The following is a 21540-nucleotide window of genomic DNA, read 5'->3' on the forward strand; positions in this document are numbered from 1 at the left end:
GTAGAAAACACACCAGGCAGGTGCAGTTCTCTATGCAGGAGTGACTGGATGGAGCATCTATCAGTGCCCATCGCCTGGATGGCTGTTGCTGATCTGGCTGGCTCGGAGGATTTTCCATTCTTCCTTCATCATTCCACATCTCCTTTCCAAACCCCTCCCTGTGTCGAGGAGAACACTCCCTCCTAGCAGAAGTAGGAACGCCACCGACCAACCTGAAGTTCTTTCTTTCATAGTGTGAAAGGTTGCCCTTAGAAAAGTACTACCAAGAACATGCCAAAAAGCTGCCTATGCAATGGTATTGCAGTCTCGTCAGCTACTTAACTAGAATTAACCCTGCAGGTTTATGCAGGCGTGGAGCACACTTGCTGTCCCTTTGAAAGATTGCCTGGAGAGAGTGGGAGAAGAAACTAGCACTTAGGGATGACGCGGGCACCTGTGTCCCACACATTTGATTCTACGTTTTACTTCAGACCTCCATTCTAGACAGTAACCTGTAGAGTTGTTTCTGCTAAGATCATTTCGACACCCATCATTTGCGTTGACATTCAAGCCCCTTCCGTCCTTGTCGCATGCTTACTGTCTGTCTCATCCCAGGCCACTTTCTTGCACTTGTTCTGTCAGAGCCCACCCTGCATGTTTAATATTTAAGGGCTGGGATCGTTTTGCAGGTTTTAGTTTAATGGTAACCATAGCACACATGCACATGCATTATTGATAGCCAAGGCACACCGCATGTCCTTGGGCATCCTCTTTTCTTTCACTCTTCTGGCCACGGGAGGGCTGCCGTCTTTGGAAGTCAGCTCTGCTGTTGCTGTGGCCAAGGGAGGAACTGACAGCAGATCCATAATGGTGTAAACTGTGCATGTGGGTGGAGGTGACCATGCTAAAAAGAGAGACAAAGGCAGAAAGTGCCAGGCCGCGGAAAGTCCGGTTTCGGATTGCCTCGTCTCACAGTGGCAGAGTTCTGAAAGAAGTCTATGAAGATGGACAACCCCCGGGCTCTCTGGATTCTGAATGTGCCAGTGTCTGTGGACTAGATGGACTCAGAGACTCTGAGGGACAGCAAAACGGCCACATTGGACCGGAAGATAGCGAACATGAGAAAGATCAGGATGACTTGCTGGTATTAGCCAGGACAGCCAGTGAGAAGGCTTTTGGAACGAGACGAGTCAACATTTTAAGCAAAAATGGTACAGTGAGAGGCGTCAAATACAAAGTGAGTGCTGGCCAAGCTCTGTTTAACAATTTGACCAAAGTGTTACAGGTAAGTCATTACACTTTCCCGCTCTGAGCTTTGCTCCTCACTCACACTCTCCACCCCTCTCAGTTCTCTAGGATAGCATCTCATTCCTCCAACTTCATGGGGCTCTCTCCATCTAAGGCCCTGCGTGCACCGGTGCCCACTAGGCTCATTGTTCTTGGCAAACTACATCGCCTTCTCATAAACCAAATATCTGACCTGTCCGTCATCTCCTCTGAATGTGATGACGAACACAGAGTCCATTCCTTAACGAAGAAGGAAGATGGCAAACTAGAGTGTTTAAAGCATGTCTCCAATGCCTAGAAGTTCATTCCTTTCCGGCCTATCCTTAAATCAGCATCCTTTGCCGCTTATATTGATAGCTACACCAGAAAAGCAGAGTGCTCTCGCGTTTGGTGTAATGCGTTCAGTAGTGCAGTTATAAAGACCAATGGGTCTTCCTCCCATTTTCAAGGATGGTGTACATTTTTTGAAGTCCATTTCTCCATTAATTTGCTTGTAATGGCTTTAGAGCAGTACTTGAAAAAGCTTTAAAAAATACAGAGATTTAGACTTCATAGGAAATAAACTTAAGACGTGCTAGGTTCTGCACCAGAACATAGGTATGTGTTATTTAGATCTGATGCCTTTGACAATGATCTAATGCTCAGGAAAACGTTTCCAATTTCCTGGAAGTGTTAGTAGGATTATCTTTCTGAGGTTGTGTAAAATATCAACCCAGGAATAGTATTTATAATCACTGTGATTACAGTGGCAACTCACCTCTTTCACTGCAATTGCATTTTCTATTATTTTTGATACCTAAGCAAAATGACCTCTTGTAATAAAGTATTCCATGCTTCTATATTCTATAAAGAAACAGGGATGATAGAGAGAAAGAGTTTCAAACCAAATGTCGCTCCAATATATTTTACTTCAAAGGAAGTTTGTGAAAAGATCAAATCATGAGAATCTAAAGAAGCAAATTTAGACCTTACCCAAAGAAAAAAGAGCAGCAAAGAGTGGTGATTTTTTACATATGTAGAACGTATTCATGAATGATTTAATAGATTAAGGATGAGAGTCAAAATCAGAGACTGATAATTATGCTTCATGAGACAGGGAATGGACTCACAGAAATTTGTAGAGATGAGACTTCTGGGTTAAAGATAACCTTACAGGAGTGAGTTTTCCTCGTTATAAACATTTTTACTGTCAGGCTCGAGACCAAGCTTCTATATGGCAATAGGCTGTACAACGTGTACATTCCTGGTGGTTAATCAGTTTCTTATTATTTGAATTGCTTTATGGCTGAAGGTTTTATAGTTTTAGTACTTTGACTTGCACTTGTTGATCAACCTCTCAAAAATACTGTCACTTATGAATAAATGCCACAAACCCCAAAACCTATAAGGGAAACTCTAGCTTTCTCCTTCTGTTTTCACCCAATAGTGCTACAAATGACAATCCAGCATCAAAGGAAACTTCCAAGTCAAAATCTGTCACTGGATTACCTTAAATAATTACTTGCATAGTTTTTTTTTTGCATGACTTGGTAAACAATTTTGTGAGCACAAATTCAGTACAACATTTTTCACAATCTCGTCTACTCCAAGTGTTGAAACAATCAGCATTTGCAATCATAAAGTTTTGACATTATCTTTAGTTTCATCATAATTACCATTACCATAAAATGAATGCTATTTGATCTCTCCAGGGAGAAGGATAGGTTAAAGGGTCCATGACTTTGGACCAAGGCTGTCATTTTCCCTGCTGTAAGAACAGTAGCTCTATGCAATATGAGCAAAAAAGACATTTGGGGCATTATGTAGAGAACAGATTTGAGTCCGTGCTACTTCATAAAGCATGTGCACATCATAAATGGTACCCTATGTTTTGCCTGGGATGCCCGAGATGAATAGGTTTCCATATGTATCACTTCTTGGATCTGCCCTTTTCCATAACTTTAGCAAACTGTGCAACAAACTTACCTGAATGTCACCATAACTTAGTGATTTAGTTCAGGGAGGAAGGAAAAAGTGAACAACCAGTTTCTCGGACATCTGGTTCAGGTTTTGATATAAAGCTCCTCTCAGTGAACAAGGAACCATGATTGAAGAAACAGTTAAACCTTTCTTCCTGTTTCAGGTTATAAAATCTTAAAGCACTCAGTTTGAAACTTGAGGGAAGTGCTAAATAAAGATAAAGTCATCCAGAGTGCACGTGAGATGCTTGGCGCCCTCTCTGTTATTTCCTTGCTTAGTTACTGCTTTGTCAAAAACTATTGGCTCCACTTCCAAAAATTTCAACTATACAGAGACCAGTTGATTAAATGATTCTTTCAATCATTTCTACTTCTTGGCGGTACTTATTTAGACTCTCAAGTGGATAGCTGAACTAGTTTCTATTCTGTCTCTTAGTTTACACCACAGAAACCAGACAATGGAGGATGCACAATATTTATTGGGGTGACGGTTGTAGTGTCAAGAAGTGAGGAGACTGTGGTCAGTCACCTGGTGGCCAGCTGGGCTAGGAAGAGAAGCGGAGCTCAGACGAATGAGTCAGGGGTCTCCAGTTGGTCTGGATTATAGGTCTTCAAAGGCAGAGGCTGGTTTTTGTTTCACCCCTGCCGCAGGTATCCAGAAGGCAATGCTGAAGAGAGGCGAGTCCGGACATCTGAAAGCCTCAAATCTAGTTTGAGCATGGGAACGTGGATTGATTAGAATTTCTTACGCAAAAACTTGGAATTTGCTTCTGTTAGAAGCTTTTTAGTTTATTCTCACACACATCAAGGTGTGAAGATAACTCAACAGCTGTGCAGATGGCGAATTTACCTGGGTAGTGTAAAATAGGAGTCCTTCCCATTGCCTACGCTGTCAATATTTAATGGGGAAAAATGAAGGAGGCTTGCATCGAGGTGAGATTCTGATCAGGTTGGGTTACTGGGAAGATCTCCTGGAGTTGAAGAGGAGCCATGTTTCCTATCAAAGCTAAGCTCATCAATTGGTCAATTGAGACAGGCCCACAGGTGTTACCGATGCTGTCTAAGGTGGGTGACCTCTGTAGCACTAGCAAGTCTACTCTAAGGATATTTTTCTATCTACTAATATGAATCAAATCCAGATTACTGGAATAATTTACAATACCTACAGTACTTATTTTTCCTCTTTTCCTTCACCCTCAGTGCTAGTCAGTAAAGCAAATTATAAGGGTTCTGGGTGGCTCACAGCTCTTATGGTCCAGTTGGCAGGACGAAATTGAGGTACTCTTTGTTCTTAGCAGCAACATTAAATAAAGTGTCTTTGTGTGGATCGGTGATGCAGATAATCAATGTTGTTTAGTCTTGCCAATATATTGTCATGAATCTATAGTTTAGATGGTTTTCATTCCTTGACCTTCTCTTCAAACTATGTTAGGATATTCTTGTAGAATATACCTTTTTAGTTTCCATAATTTTAACAACTTCTTGTTCAAATTTAAAATTATCAAAGAAAAATGAATCCAAAGAAGGACCTTGAATACATAGATTATGTTTGTATGCATACATGCATATCTCTTGTTATGGTAGTTGCACCTAGGATTGATTTAATGTGTTAAGACAAAAAAGTGATATGTTGGCATAGTAATTTGCATCACGCACAGAACTTTCTTGTGTATTATTTTTTACCTAAAACTCTTATGAAAGAAGCAAAGAGACTTTTGTTATGTCCCTGGTGATAATTAGAAAAATTTATTCTTACTTTTTCATAACTTTTGACAATTATTCTTACAATACATGCAATCCATACTCTTTGATAATGTTTTTAGTGTTATAGATAAAGTATCTGGTTCAAAGCTAATAATACATGAATTCTAACATTTCTTCTTTTAAAAGTATATCAAATATAAAAATGTCCAAATTTACCTTTTAAAATTTAATAATGATGAACACAAATATTTATAAGACTAAATATATCATGTTATGATATCATCTAATCTTTTAAAATTTCATCATTTGTGAGGTTTTAAATTTTACTATTGGTTTAATGTTTGGTTTTCAGCTGGGGGAGGTCTGAAGAAATAGACAGTATTTATTCAGCTTTAACAGTTTTTTTAAAAATTATCACAGACATCATTTCCAATTAATTAAGTAGTCATGAGATTGCAATCTGACTCTCTTGGTTAGAAGGTGGTGGTGCACACCTTTAATCCCAGCACTCTGGAGAGGCTGGAGAATCTCTGTGAGTTCAAGGTCAGCTTGGTTTACGTGAACTAGTTCCAGGACAGGCTCCAAAGCTACAGAGAAACCCTCTCTTGAAAAACAAACAAACAAGTAAGCAAACAAACAAACCAAAAAAAGAAAGCCTGACTCTCAGACTTGTCCACTGAGTCAGGATGGATGATAGTGACAGAAGTTTCTGGAAGACTTTTATCTATCTTTGGTTCATAGAGTATAGGTCTGGTAATATACTATTGTTCCCTGGAATACTCTTGATGAGTCTGTGACCTTGCTGTCTTACTTGAAGAATTCTATAAGGCAACAATAAGCATTCTGAGGGCTGATTGAGTAATGCCTCAACACCAGACAGTATTCCTATTGTATATGTGTTTGAACATATTAATTTCTCACAGGAATCTTAAAAAATAGTATTGGTATTAACAAATTAGTTATTGTGAAGCTCTTTTTTCTACATGAGAAAAAAATTAATCTGTAGAATTCAAAAGTCATTTGTCCATAAAAATTGCTACAGACAACTTGCATGAATGTACTGCCTTCTTAGTTATCAGGAATTAGGCATGAACCTTAAGGATATCTGATACGATCTCAAATATTGTAGACAACTACTCTAAGCACACTATTTTATTTTACTTTTATTTTTTTTAAAGCAAACTATCTTTTTTCATTATATATACTAATCGAAGTTTCCGCTCCCTCTCCTCCTTCCATTCCCTCCACTTACCCTTCACCCCCCCCCCCCCCATCCATCCACAGAGAAGGTAAGGCACATTGCTTTGGGGAAGGTCCATAGCCTATATCTAGACTGAGCAAGGTATCCATCCAAATAGAATAGGTTACCAAAAAAGTCAGTATAAACAGTAGGGATAAATCCTGTGCCACTGCCAGTGGCCCCTCCGTCTGCCCCAGTCATGCAGCTGTCAACCTCATTCAGAGGACCTAGTTTGGTCCTCTGCTTGTTCCTTTCCAGTCTGGCTGGTGTTGGTAAGCTACATTAGCTCAGGTAGATTGTTTCAGTGGGTGTACCCTTCATGGTCTTGATCTCTTTGCTCATACTCTCATTCCTCCCACTCTTCAACTGGGCTTTGGGAGCTCAGTCCAGTGCTCTGATGTGGGTCCCTGCCTCTGTTTCCACCAGTTGCTGGATGAAGGTTCTATGGTGATATTTAAGATATTCATCAGTCTGACTACAGGGCAAAGCCAGTTGGGGCCCTCTCTCCTCTATTGCTTAGGGTCTTAGCTGGTGTCATCCTTGTGGACTAAGCACTATGGACTAAGTGCTGTTTTATGGATGATGGTCCAAAACTGGTTCTGAAAGAATTTATCTGAAGTTGGCTTTACTTCTCATTCTCAAACCATTTTCCGGTTTTTCTGTTATTATTGTTGTTGGCATAATATTTTCTGCTACTCATTCTTAATTTCTTCAATATGTTTTTCCCTTTGATTTTCTGTTGGCATGTCATCATTCCATTTGGTCTTTCTTCTTTCTTTCTCTTGTGTTTTTTTTTCCTTGTTCTTTCTAATTTCGCTCTTCCTTGTAGACTTAAGACTCAGGTTAATCTGTGTAACCTAGGACTTTTAATTCTCATCCTACAAGTCTTCAGAAAATTAGCACTTTTCCAATTTCTGTGAATTTTATTGAAGTTGTTATTTCCATCAGTATTGCCTACTCTCCTTACCTTGTGAGACTCTTCTATTGTTATGATAATAGAACTTGTGTAACTTTGGTTTTGGTTACATGACCTCAGCCTCAGGAATCTGCCTGAGGTCATACTCCAGAGCAATATGCTGAGCAAGCACACACTCTCAGCAAGATGACTTGTAACCATCAATAAGCTCTTACAAATAATACACAGTAGCCACGTAATTAAGGAAACTAGCCCATGATTTCTCAAATTATATTTTTTGTAATAATCTTATTGAAACATAAATCATATGTAACTTTATTCACCCATTCAAAATGCACCACCAGATGCTTTTAGTGAGTTAACTAAACTGTACTTTCATTATTTATAAGCTATTTAAGAATGTTTTCATTGTCTAAACAGAAAATCTGTAAGCACTTGTCTTCATTTCTCTTGCCTCCCTCCTGCATTTCTTTTCTTCACTATTTTTCCTGGCTATAATTGTTTGTCTATTTCCTAGTTATCTGCCTAATGTTTCCATTTAAACACATTATTCCTATGTAACTGTAGTCATACATCCATTGGCAAACAGCTCCATATTCCTCAATTCTTGCTAGTCCCTCAAATGTCTGATAACTACTCTTCTACTTTCTGGAAGGTCAACATTTCGTATCTCATATATGAGATCATGTGGTATTTATATGCCTGTTTAGATTAATTTTAGGTAATCTGAAAGGCTATCAGTATTGTTGCAAATTTCCACTTTTAATGGTGTAATAATATTCTATTATCAATATATCACCTTTTCATATTCATTTCTTCACTAATGGTGACTTAGGTGGGTTATATGTTTTAGATGTTGTGATTAGTACTATAATAAACAAGGTGTATAGTTAACACTTTGTCTGGGGTATGTTTTATGTGCATGCAATCAAAGGTGTGTATTTTCTAACTATCAAATGTAATGTTCTATAAATATCTATACGGTCTGTTTTGTCTAGAGTATAGTTTAAGTATGTGTCCCCGATAATTTTGTGTCTGGACAAAATTATTGGTGGGCAAAAATATACCACTGTCATTTTGTTCATTTTTCTGAATTGGTTCATGCTTGCTTATGATATTTCTTTGTGGTTAAACAATTTTTCTCCTCAAGTATTATGTTTGTATCCATTCCTTTTCTGTTTTAAGTGTATCATTATAGGTTTTTACCTTGTGATTACTATAGTACTTACAAAAACATGTAGTTACAACAGACATTTTAATCTGATAGCCACATAACTGTGGTCATAAAAATACTCCACACTTTCATTTTACTGGTTCTCCCACATTAACTTTTTGATGCTATGCATTATATATATATATATGTCTTTATATTGTATATTCCTTAATGAATCGTTGTACTTATGATTTTTTTCCTTTTATTTTTTGAGACAAGGTTTCTCTGTGTATCTCTGGCTGTCCTGGAACTCACTCTGTAGATCAGGCTAGCCTCAAACACAGAGACATACCTGGCTCTGCCTCCCTGAGTGCTGGCTGATTACTTTTTTCTTTTTGGTGTATGTGTGTGCATATGGTATATGTGTGCACATGTATATGTGCACTTGTGTATAACATGTGGAGGCTAAGGTATTCTCCTAGGTGCTGTTTGTCTGGTTTGTTTTGAGACAGAACCTCTCACTCAGACCAGCTATGCTGGCTGGCCAATGAGGTCCAGATACTCACCTGCCTTTGCCTCTCCAGGTAGAGGATTAAAAGGGGAAGTAACCATGATTGACTTATTGTATGGGTGCTTGGGTTGAACACACATCCTCATGCTTGTGTGACGCTCCTTTTCTTTAATAAGTTTGCTTTTTAAAATTCATATTAGTACACAAGATTAGAGGAATCGAAGTTTGATTCAGTGTTTCCATTTATCTCTCCCCAGCATTCCTTAGAAGACAAGCTCAGCAGGGAGCTCTCTCAGTTGTGAGTCTGAGAGTCTTTGTTCCTCATTGATGTCTGAATGGCACCTTTTCTGACTGTAGTGTTCTTGGTTGGCAGGGATCCATTCAGTACTTTAAATGAGTAATGCTACCCCTGTTTCCTGTAATGTTTCTGCCGAGATATTTGGTACATAAGCAGTTCCTTGTATTGTTTTTATTGAGCTATATATTTTTTTCCACTCCCCTCACTTTCTCCTCCTTCCCCTTCTACTCTCTCCCATGATCTGCATGCTCACAATATACTCAGGAGATCTTGTCTTTTTCAACATCTCATGTTGATTAGATCCATGTATGTCTCTCTGTTATCTAGGTTCTCTGAGATTGTGAATTGTAGGCTGGTTTTTCTTTGCTTTATGTCTAAAAGCCACTTATGAATGAGTACACATTACATTTGTCTTTCTGGGTCTGGGTAACTGGTTTTCTAGATCCATCCATTTGCTTGCAAATTTCAAGATTTTTTTTTTTTTGCTGTGTAGTACTCCATTTTGTAAATTACCACATCACATTTTCTTTATTCATTCTTTGGTCAAGGGGCATTTAGGTTGTTTCCAGGATCTGGCTGTGACAAATAATGTTGCTATGGACATAGTTGAGCTCATGTCCTTGTGGTATGATTGAGCATCCTTTGGGTATATATCCAAAAATGTATTGCTGGATCTTGAGGTAGGTTGTTTTCTAATTTTCTGAGAAATTGCCATACTGATTTCCAACGCTTACACTTCCACCAGCAATGCAGGAGTGTTCCCTTCACTCCACATCTTCTCCAGCATAAGTTGTCATCAGTAATTCTGATCTTATGTTGCTGTTTTCAGAATTCTCTCTTGGAGTCTGAACATTGATAGTTTTATTGGAATACATTTCTGGTGATTTTATTTTGATTAAACGTGACTGGTGTCCTTTGACTTTTTTGAACCTGATATTTATATCTTTCTACAGGTTTGGAAACTTTCATGCTGTTGCTTCTATAAGTAAGCTTTCTATTCCTGTCTCTCAGCCCTTTTGAATGCTAAAATCTTGTAGTTTTGCTCTTTAGATGCTATACTATAAATCATTTAAGCTTTCATTCCTTTTCATTCTTTTTTTCTTTTTCTCCTCTGATTGGAAAATTTCAATGTCTGGGTTGCCACCAGCCGGGCCATGCAGAACCCCAGGCTAGAATTAGTAAAGATCTATTGCCATCAAAGAATGCCAACCAAGGTTCAAAGAGGCCACCGTCTCATCAAATGTACAGACAGCAACATAAGGATAACCAGATGATGAAAAACCAGAGAAACACAGCGTTGTTGAAAGACGTCAAGAAACCTCTAGAAACAGACCAAGATGAAGAGGAAATCTACGAAATGACGGACAAACAATTCAGAATTGTCCTTTTACAAAAATTCAGGGAATTACAAGAAAATACAGACAAAAAACTAAGTGAAATTCGGGAAATAATTCATGAGCAACATGAGATGTTTGACAGAGAAATAAAAGTTAACCATTTCAAAATAAAAATTCTAGAGATGAAGAACAGAATAAATGAATTGGCAAATTCAACAACAGGCTTTGACAGAAGACTCGATAAGGCTGAAGGAAGAATCAGTGAGCTGGAAGACTGGACATACGATTCTAGACTTTAAGAAAGCATTGTCACCACAGAGCCAGACAGCCTCTTGTTGGTGGCTAGCTCATGCTGGCAGAATTTCTGATATATTTCAAAATGTGTACACCAGTAATATAAGAATTTAGTCTATAAAATTATATATTTATATAAATATGCCAATGCCTGAGTCATTATTACCTATAGGACATTTACAAAATTATGAACTAAATAAAATATCATACAGAAAATTTTAATTAAGAGAAGTTTATTTATGTGACAAGTACACTAATGGTTTGAGGTCTCTTTCATACATTTTTTTCCCCAATAACCATTATTTTATCCATCTTCTGACAAATTATGCCTTATAACATTTTCTTGGGAGAAAAAATACCATTTTTTCCATAACTTTGCTACAAATTCAATAAACAATAACAGTATTTGGTATCTTATCAATCTCTAGGCAACAAGTTGGGACTGTGAAAAAGTTAAGTTGATTTTTGATCTTTTCCTCTTTTATAAAATTTATGCTCTGTAACTTTTTTTTCCTTCTTTCTTTTCTTCCTTTTTTGTTTTTTCAAGACAGGGTTTTTCTGTGCATCCCTGGCTGTTCTGGAACTCGATCTTTCTGTAGACCAGGCTGGCCTGGAACTCAAGAGATCCACCTGCCTCTGCCTCCTGAGTGCTGGAATTAAAGGCATGCACCATTGCCACTCAGCATGTCTATAATCTTTCTTCAAGGAAATCCTGTAGAAGCTTTATTAGATTACAAGCGTAATAGAAAAGTGAAAGCCAGTGTCTTGATTTGTTCCAGATAGCTTTTAGGAAAAGAGAAGAGGCAATAACAGCATCCGAGCACGTGGTAGGGCCCGAATGATGATCATCTTAGGTACAATGGTGGGAAGATCTAGATGGGCTGTGATCCCAGGGGGGAACTGATGGGTCTAGAGATTGAGAGAAGTGACTTCATCAGTTAAAACCAAAGCATCATGGAAAGTCCCAGTACCAAGCCATGACACTGAACATCCATTCTTATTTCCATATTACTGAGAGGATGGAACCAGGTTCATATACCCTCATGGACATCTAGGGAGTGCTTTCCTTTGAAAGCTATCAGCATTGTGCTTGTATGGCATCTGGAAGAAGCGATTATCTCCCCTGTAATGAAGATTGTTGTGAATTCCATCCAACATGTTCCGATTCAACATGTTTGTTTGCATTGATCCAAGACTCATGACTTCCCCTGGATAGAGAGCTGTGACTTTGCTCTCAGATCAAACAAGCTGATTACATAAGAATTGAGGCATATAGCATCTATGCTTAATAAAGGGTAAATAATGATCACTCTTCACTCTAATATGCTAGCCTTCTATTGGTGCTAAAATGAGTGCTGTTAGTTTTGTGGTTTAAAATAATGCAGGCATATTACTTTATAGTGATGATTATCCAAAGCCTGTGTGTTACAATATTAAATCAAGGTTTTGACATAGCAATCTCTCTGAAGATCTAAGAATATTTTACTATTATTTTCCAGCTTCCACAGGATGTCCGCATTTCATTGCTCCTAGCCCTGGACAATTTCCACTTTTGCTTCCAATAGCATGTCTTCTCTGACTGTCCTTCTTTACCCTGTTTAAACATTTATGATTTCTCTGGGCTCACTGAAACAATCTAAGACAACATACCATTATTATTTGGATCTGGAATAATTCCTCAAAACTCATATGTTAAAGACTTGGTACCCAGCGGGTGGTGGAAACTGGAATTGGTAGAAAAAGTAGGACCTGGAAGCATGTAGAAGTAGGTTGCCGGGGCTTTATGGCTTTATTTTTCACCCTGACACCTCCACACTCTTTTCTTCTATTTCTCTTTCATTACGAGGTGAGTTACTTTGTTCTGCAGCACTCTCTCTCACAGGATGTTTCATTTCGCTGTTGGCCAAGAAGCAACAAAGCCAACTGACAATGGATTGAAACCTCTGAAAACAGGAGGCAAATTAAACTTTTCCTTCTGAAGTTGTCTTTCCCTTTTTTTTCTTTTCTTTTGTCTCAGCGTCAGAAAGCTTGCCTACAGATACACTAGGACTGATAAGTGGAGTCGTTACTGTGACTGTACTCAGCGATATGGTTCAGAAGGATGGGAGTTGCTTTGCAGAAAGAGCTTGGAAAGGATTGGAAATGTGCATGAGAGAGGCCCAAAAATGTTGTGAGTGAAACTTAATGGAAGACCATGGTGAGCTCAGAAGACCAGAGTGCTGATGAAAATGCAGATCGTGAAGACCGTGCTCATGAAGGTTCAGATGGGAACAAAGACTCTATTAGGAACTGGACTAGAATATTTATGGTACGTTGTAAAATAATGTTCTATATTTAGGCCAGGCCCAGAGACTTTATGTCTAGCCTTAATCTGGAGGAGAAAATGTTAGTACATTCAAGTAATGTCAAACTCATGATTGGCTGTATAGAACCTAATTTACAGTGAGAATAAAGATGAAAGAGCAGAGTAAAAATATTTGAAATACTAAAAGTTTGTCAAGAGAAATACATATAAGTTGGGGTTGAGGATGGTGGGGTTGCTGATAGCTTAGTGTCATTAGAAAGAAATAAAATACTTGGAGGAATAGGTCAATAGGGGCTTGACATTTGTACATTTTATTCCTATCCATCCTTGTCTTTCCCTTCATTGTCCCGTCACCATGAGTAAAGTCATTTCACACTGCCACTTGCTCCTTCCTATGATGTTGTTTTTAACAGGAATTGGAGAAGCAACTAACGCAAGTAACGCTGACAGAAACCCCAGAAACCACAAGGCAAAATAAAATCCTTTCTCCCCTAAGTTGTTTCTCTCTTATATTTTGTTGTAACAATTAAGAGTTACTACACCAACATGTGTGGATCCGTATTGTCTACAAAATCTTTTGTCATGTAAAAGGATATTCTTACAGGCCACAAGGATTATGATATGGGCATTTTGTCACTTATTATTCAGCCTATTCTTTCTGATATTAGGCAGTTTTGTCAGAGTATATTAAGGTTGTGTAATAGACTAAAGTCTTGTCCCATGCTGTTTGGTTTCTATATAGAAGTATTATATTACCATATATGTGTCGCAGAATGCAATCCTAACCTTTTAATACAGGTGTTGACTGATAAGACAGTAACAGATAAAGCACACTTGGAGGCTCAAAGTAAATACGCATGCTTGATCACACTCATCCTTTCTACATTGTTTCCACGATTATAAGAAGGACATGTTTGGAAAACCCAGTTGTCCCAGAAACAGGAGAGAGAGAGAGACAATGAAAACCTTGGTCACCTAGTAATCTTCAGACTTGTGAGTTAAGTTAATGGTATTTGACCATGAAGAGAAAAATGTGGAAGATGGGCCAGCTCTGTTAAGAGGTGTTTGAGTCCTCATGAATGGATAAATTCTTTTATCATAGAAATTGGTTAACTATCACAGTAATTTGCCTTAATTTCTTCATATATATATAGTCTTTGCTTCCAACTTCCACTGAGTTATGAAGCACCACAAGGTCTTGACTGATATGACTACATAATCTTGAACTTCCAAGAAGCATGAGCCTAAGAATAAACTTCTTTTTTTTTTTTTTTTTTTTTTTTTGTAAATTACTCAGTTTCAGAGAATAAGAGAGGAAATTGGTCCTGAGAAAGTCAGCTGTTTCTATATAAATATCAGAGATCTTTCAGGTTGCCTCTCCCAGCATCCCCCCCCCCGCCCCCGCTGCCTAGTGCCTTTGGAGGGTAGAGTGATTTTCAGAGAACCTTCTATAGACTTCTCCATACAGTTCACCTGAGGACTCTACTCCCTTCTGTCTGGTGCAGCACTCCACAGCCCTAACCATAGCACAGGCGTCCAGTGCGTTGTGCTGCAGAGGCAGAATTATCACAGAGACGGCACACAAGGGCCAGGTTGTGTGGAAATGTGGGTAGAGCTCTGTCTCAGAGAAACCCAGACTAGATTCTCCACGTGGGAAAGCTGCGGAACTGGTGTGCAATGCCAGCCTGAGACATCTGAATGGCTGACTGACTGCAGTAGAGTCAGAGAAGTAGGGGCGCTCCATCAGCCTAGGAGGTATCACATGAAACAAGACTAATTATGTTCCAGTTCTGAGATGTAACATTTGCCTTATTAATGGTTGAACTCTCTTGGGCTTGTTTCTACTTGTTGTTCTTTTCTGAGAAACTAATTTTTCATGTGGGAGTGGTTGACACTTAGAGACAGCTTCTGTGTTATGGATATGGGCTCGTATCCACTTATCACAGTGCTGGGGTCCATCAGGCTCAAACCTGGGCATGCTGCCACAGTCTCTGTGAGCTCAACTGTGTGTCCGTTCTGTGGTGTCCTGAAGACACTAACCCTGTAGCCATCCATCCTCACTGGCTCTTGCAATCTTTCTGACTTCTCTTCTGCACATCTCTCTGAGCTCTGAGGGGAAGGTTAACCCCAAACTATATCTATTATTGCCTGTCTGTCTGTCTGTCCTTTTGTCTCCTGGGTTTCTTCTTAATTATCATGAAAAGCCAGTTTTTCCAGCCTCAGTTATAAGCTGATCTCCTAAAGGAGGATCTCTTATATTATATAAATGACTTCTGAGGATAGAATAGTGACCCCCAAAGAATAGGCTTGATGACGGAAGCTAGTGAGAGCTGAATTAGACACAAGGACTGGTGTAAACTATGTAATTGCCAGCACTGCTCGGATGAGCACTCTTTTTGCATTTTCTCCTTTCTGTTGTTAGTCACTTAGGACACGGCAGTGACTGAAAGAGAAATTATTTGACTTGATTTTTCTGTGTCAAATTTAAAGTTATGCTTAAATTCTATTTTTTTTTTTGGACTAAAATTTCTGTTCATTGTCTTTCAGGGACTTTCCCTACTCAGTGATAAACAGCAGAGTAAGGGTCCAGGAGATTGACAAAATAGTCCTGGCCCATGAGTCCCGATGCATTCCTCTCCATCACTGTCCTTAGCCCTGTGATGTGTTCCTGGTGCTGTAGGCAGCCCGTGAAGCTCTACCACCACCTCTTTCCCATGGTGCCCACGGACTATTCTAACTCTTAGAACTCTCCAATTTCATTGCCTCCCTGTCCGTGCTTCTGCCGGTTATTGAGAAGCAGGAGGAGGCTCAGGAACCAAAGGCCTATTTTCCCTTGTGAGAGAAAGAATAGAAAGAAGATTGCTCCCTGGTAATCTTGAATGATTAATGTGCTTACTTCTCCTCCTTTAGTAAGTAACGGCGCTGTGCTCTGGAGGGAGATGGCCTCCTTTCAGATGTAGTCTGCTTTTAGCCGTGTATTCTGTAGAAATACACGTCTATATATCCCGGTTTCTTTGTTGACAAAGAGAAGATTGTAGTGGTCATTGTTTTTCATGGTATTAATAAGCTTTTTTTTTTAAAAAATAATTTTACCCAATGTTTGGCTAATTGTAAGTGCTTGATAAATGCTTTTATGACTTATATAATTTGTCTCAAAAAATTATAGGCAAGGTGCTACTAAAATGCTGAGAGCAGGAGAAATAGGGTTCCCCAGGGGAGCACATCAACTGCTTACCCAATGTCAAATTATCAGCCCTGAATGCACAAATATACAAGTAGTAGTCAGACTGAGCAGAGTAGGGTGTATTTAGGAATATATATATATATATATATATATATATATATATATATATTCCTAAATACACCATGCCCTGCTATATATATGTGTGTGTGTGTGTGTGTGTGATATGGATATATGTATGTATGTAACAAAAATTAAAGGAAAAACAGGGCATGAATTTGAAAGAGAGAAAAGAGGGTATATGGCAGGGTTTGGAGGGAAGAAAAGGAAAAAAGAAATTATGAAATTATATTATGTTCTCAAAAAAATTCATGTTTCTCCAAATGTGTATTGCAAATACATTTTCCTGTCTTAAAAATTAAAATTGGTGTTATGGAGGTGGGAAAGAGCCCTGTTAAGCAATGAGGGTGCAAAGATTAATAACACACACTTCCTATCCTAAGAGAATCTCAGTTTATTCTGATGAAAAGTATCACACTTTGGTAACATATAACGTGAACTCAGTAGCTTCTAAGGGGACAGAGGTCGGGCATCTGACCCAGCTGTGTAAACCTTGGTGAGATGCTGTTGGCTCCAGACAGCATCTTTTAACCCAAGGCTGCATGGCAGCAGCCTGTCCCTGAACCTTCTCTTGCCAGAACTCACTTCTCAGCTGCTACCTCTAAATTTGACTCAGCTTCTGCCTCAAGAACCTGCGTTCCTGAGGCCAGCTCCTCTTTCGGGCATCCTACCTTGGCTCTGGGCCCTTGCCTTTGCTGTGGATGGCTTAGTTTCCCTCCCTTGGCGACCTGGCCAAGCAGTCCCCAGCATAGCCAGCCACCCACACGCCTTGTGTCTTTGCTTCCCCTCCCCACACCTGTCACCCCAAAGCCTAGCCTGCACTTTCAGGGTGTAGGCAAATACAATCTCTTCTGGGTTGGTTTCCCATGCTTTTTTTTTTTTTCTCGCCAATCCAGAATTCTTTTGTCTCTATGGAAGGTTTTCAGCTACAAGCTGCAGAGGACACTACTAGACAGGGCTTAACACACAGAGTTTGGTATATGACAAGAATTTAGGAGCAGCAGCTGCCGAGTCTATCTGGTCGATTGATAATATGCTAAAGACCCAGAATTTTTCCGAGGTTCCACTTGATACAGGGAAAAGTATTATCTCTCTCTTGGGGTTCCTAGCCTCATTACTAAAACAAATTAAGAATGAGTTCAAATGGAAGCTTAAGGACAGCTTTATTAGAATTTAAAAGAAAACCCCAGGGCAGGCAAGCTGTACACTTAAGCTGCTTCCCGGCAGAGGGAAATGAAGGAGAGGGACAAATAAATCTACGCCATTTACACTGGCTCACCTGGCAGACCAGACAGGACAGGGCACTGGGGGCTGGGGAGCAGTAGTGGTGAGAAAGAGGAAGGAAGCCCAGAGGTCAGGGAAAATCCCAAGGTGTCAGAAAAGGCATGCTAAGAGAGAGAAACAGCAAAGGGCTAAATAATTCATCAAAGTGGACAGACTTTTGATGCTACGCCAGTGTGGCTCATAAGCTGCAGCACTAGATGTGGGATTCTGGGGAGAAAATGTACACTCATTAGGACTAATTCCACCCACCTCTTTAGCGTGGTGTCAGGTGAGCCCACCTTCCAGGGGTGGTCTCTTAGTGTGACTGAAGCTGTCTAACTGGAATGTCAGATCTTAACCAGGGCAGAGATTCTAGACTCTTGACCAGAGGTTTTCCTCAATGGCCCTTTTTTGATGCTGGATCACACTCTGTGGTTTTTTTGAGTATCTGTGGCATCCCCTTATAGATTTGAAAGCCAGGACAAGATAATAAGTAGAAGGGAAGAGGGGGCAAATAAGAATATTCTGTACAGATGTTACTGTTTTATTAGGAAAAGAAAAGTCTAGAAGCACCCTAGGTATGCTGTCTTAGAGTTACTTCTCTGTCGCTTTACATGGCTATAAGAAGCAGCTAGGGATGAACTTGGCGCCGCCTTTGTTGAAATGGTAGAAGGTAGCACAGGAGGATGGGCTTGGGATCAGCTGTTGATAAACAGGCAGGACTGCCTCTCCATTGTGCAAGTACTTTGACATACCTAGTTTTCATTTCGCCATTTATTCCATGTTAACTAATGCCAGCATACCATCTGAATTATAAAAGTACTTTTATAGTGTTCTTATTTTATAGCATCTATCTATCTATCTATCTATCTATCTATCTATCTATCTATCTACCTATTTTCTGTCTGTCTATGTATCCATCTCTGCCCACCTCCAGGTCTAGAGCTTTTTAATTGACATGTTTACATATGTAATACTATAATTGCAGTAACTTCAAATAACAGTAAAACTGGAAACAATTTTATATTAATGACTGTGAAGCGTTGGCATATTAGTCATCTATTGTATCTATGGTCATCTATACTATTCATATGATCCACTTATAGTTAGTCAGTTATATAATTTTTAAAAACACACATTTAGGTTAGGGACATACTTTTTGAGTATCTGAATCCAATCACCATGAGTATCAAAGGAAAATGGAGCAGTTGACTTGCCAAGGTTGGTTGGGAAAATCTCAGAAGGCTCCACTTCTAGATGAAGAATTTCAAGTAATTAATGTCTGGTAGGAGGAGGAGAGTAGGTCTTCCCCAGAGATGAACCCGCTGATGGGTTATACAATATCAAATATTCAGATCTAAAAACATACATCTGAGCAACACTAAACTATTTGGTTTAAACTTGCAGGTTGCATTTGTATACTAATTTGTGTGTATGTGTGTGTATAACAATAATAATTCAAGCAAAAGAGGCTATCAATTTGTGGGGGAGTGATGGGTGATGTGGGAGGATTTGGAGGGAGGAGAGAGGGGGAAATGACATAGATACAGTTCACATATATAAATTTAAAATTAGTTAAAATCAAGAAATTAAGAAAGGAAAAGGTGCACACTGCAGTTGACCTGGCTGGAGCAATCTAAAGAAGAAAACAGCTTCTGCACCACAATGCACATGGCTTTGTCTCTTTCTGATGCTTACCTACAGTAAATCAAAAATAAAACACACAACTGTGTTCCCTCTCACAGATCCTTCCTCCCCCCTTGCCTTAGAAGCCAGTTCCTCAGGGGCTCCGCAGGCACTGGGCTGGAAGTCATTTCCCATCTGAGAACAATGCTAGAAAGCTCTCTGCATGCAGAGCCAGGCAGACTCATTTTCAGAGAGACCAAGCAAACTGGCTTCAGCTGGTTTCCTTCTGCTACTCACAAACAAGCTTGGTTTTATTTTTGAATTACTTGAAAGCATGCTTCCACATTAGAAATAAGAGAAAAACCTTTTACTGAATGTCTGAATGTATTAGAAAATACCTATTTTTTCATTTATTGAAAATAGATTTTTTTCTCACACAATATATTCTGATTATGGTTTCCCCTCCCTCCACTCCTCCCAGTTTCTCACCACCTCTCCTCCCATCTGCATCCACCCCTACTCTCATTAGAAAACAGTTTCCTAAGGGATGATAATAAATAATACAAAGCACATTGGAGTCGGACAAGACAAACATAAGGAAAAGAACCCAAGAGTAGGCACTGTTGTTAGGTCTCAAATCTGGGACAAATGGCTGAGGTGCCTATTTAACTTATCAAAGTGGACCTCCCATCATCCCTCAGTCCTACCTGTTCCAGGGTATGGCTGACATACCCTGCCCACATTCAACTTTCCCATTAAAATACTAAACTGAAGGCCATCATATATATGCAGAGGATCTGGTGCTGACCCATGTAGGCCCTGTGATTATTGCTTTAGTCTCTGTGAGTTCGTATGAGCTTTGCTCAGTTGATTTAGAGGTCCTTGTTCTCCTGGTGTCTTTCATCCCCTTTGGTTCTTAAACTCTTTTTCAAAATCCATCATTTTAAAATTTATTTTATATACCAACCACAGTTCCCTCTCCCTCTTCTTCTTCTACTCCCTCCCCCCTCCTCCCCTCCACCCATCTCTGTTTCTATTCAGATGGGAAACAACAAAGCTGAGGCAGGACCAAGCTCTTCCTCCCTGCACCAAGACGGAATAAAGCATCCCACCATAGGGAATAGGCTCCAAAGAGCCAGACCATGCCTCAGGGACAGCTCATGGTCACACTGCCAGGGGCCCCACAAAAGATACACAGCTGTCACCCAGATGCAGAAGGCCCAGATGGGTCCCATGCTGGCTCCCCAGCTCTTGGTCCAGAGTCTGTGAGCTCCCACAAGCTCAGGTCAGCTGTCTCTATGTGTTTCCCCATCATGATCTTGATGCCCCCCTTTCACTGGGAAGAGGAAATGGATGGGATGTCCCAAGTAAATTGGGGGGTGGGGAGAGTTGTCAGTTTGTGGGGAGCAATCTATAGTCTTGGCAACAAGTAACTATTATTATTTATTAATCATTATTAATTATTTGGATTTTTTTGAGACAGGGTTTCTCTCTATATAGCCTTGATTGTCCTAGAACTTACTCTGTATATCAGGCTGGCCCCAAACTTCTAGAGTTCTGCCTGCCTCTGCCTCCCAAGTGCTGGGATTAAAGGTGTGTGCTACCATCCCAGGAGGTAGATTTTTAACCCCTTAATTTACACCATATAAAATGAATACACACCTCAAATAATTAAAAGGACAACAAAAGCATCTCACCCCAAGTGTTCCCATCTTCCCTTTGTTCTCCACCTGGAATTCTTTCTGTTGCTTCCTTTATTTCTTTGTTCCAAAGATCTTCTTTGTCTTGAATTCTTAAGAAACAGATCTGGAGATAAGATGCTTGTGAAAAATGAATTACAAGGGACACTCTCAAGAAAAAAAAAAAAGGATGTACAGGAAGCAGCTAGTGCAGCCAGGAGGTTGAGCAAGGGGTGAGCAGGTACCAGCATCAGTCCACACCTTCTGGATGATATAGAATACAAACTCAACTTGTTGGTGGTCCAGGTTGCTGTTTCACCTGGCGTTGTCAGTTGTCCTTAGCTCCTAGCTGGGAGTTTTGGCAGTAAGTGCTCATGGCAGCTTAGGAGTGGGTTGGCCAGCTCTGAACACATTACCACTGCCCATCTCTTGTCTCATTTGATTCCTGGTACTCTTTGTCCCAGTCTGGTACAGCTTTGCCACAGTTGGTGGAATAGAGTATAGTTCCTAAGATGCTGTTGGTCTTGGGGTGATAACCTGGATTTAGTTCCTCCTCTTACCATTCTCTTTATTTACGAGCCCACTGCACTGAGCTAGGACTTCTGCTCATCTTAATGGCGTCCATGGTTGGACGGCCTATCTTGTCAATGCTGCAGTTTCTGAGCTCTTAACACTATACCCTCATCATG

General features: G+C 39.7%; 2 protein-coding genes across 2 annotated transcripts in view; both read left to right on the plus strand.

Moving 5' to 3' along the window:
* Window positions 1-880: 880 nt before the first annotated feature.
* Window positions 881-21540, plus strand: part of Grxcr1 (glutaredoxin and cysteine rich domain containing 1) — a 94407-nt gene continuing 73747 nt past the window's right edge. Inside the window, exon 1 of the mRNA XM_050149670.1 lies at window positions 881-1264. Within this exon, the coding sequence (XP_050005627.1) occupies window positions 881-1264 (384 nt within the window). The remainder of the gene's footprint in view (window positions 1265-21540) is intronic.
* Guf1 (GTP binding elongation factor GUF1) overlaps window positions 2443-21540 on the plus strand; it is a 1117012-nt gene continuing 1097914 nt past the window's right edge. The window contains exon 1 of the mRNA XM_050149666.1: window positions 2443-2446. The gene's annotated coding sequence lies outside the window, so the exon portion shown is untranslated. The remainder of the gene's footprint in view (window positions 2447-21540) is intronic.

This window comes from Alexandromys fortis, unplaced genomic scaffold, assembly GCF_014885135.2.
Source record: "Alexandromys fortis isolate MF-2015 unplaced genomic scaffold, M_Fortis_MF-2015_v1.1 scaffold_0, whole genome shotgun sequence".
Taxonomy (NCBI): Eukaryota; Metazoa; Chordata; class Mammalia; order Rodentia; family Cricetidae; genus Alexandromys; species Alexandromys fortis.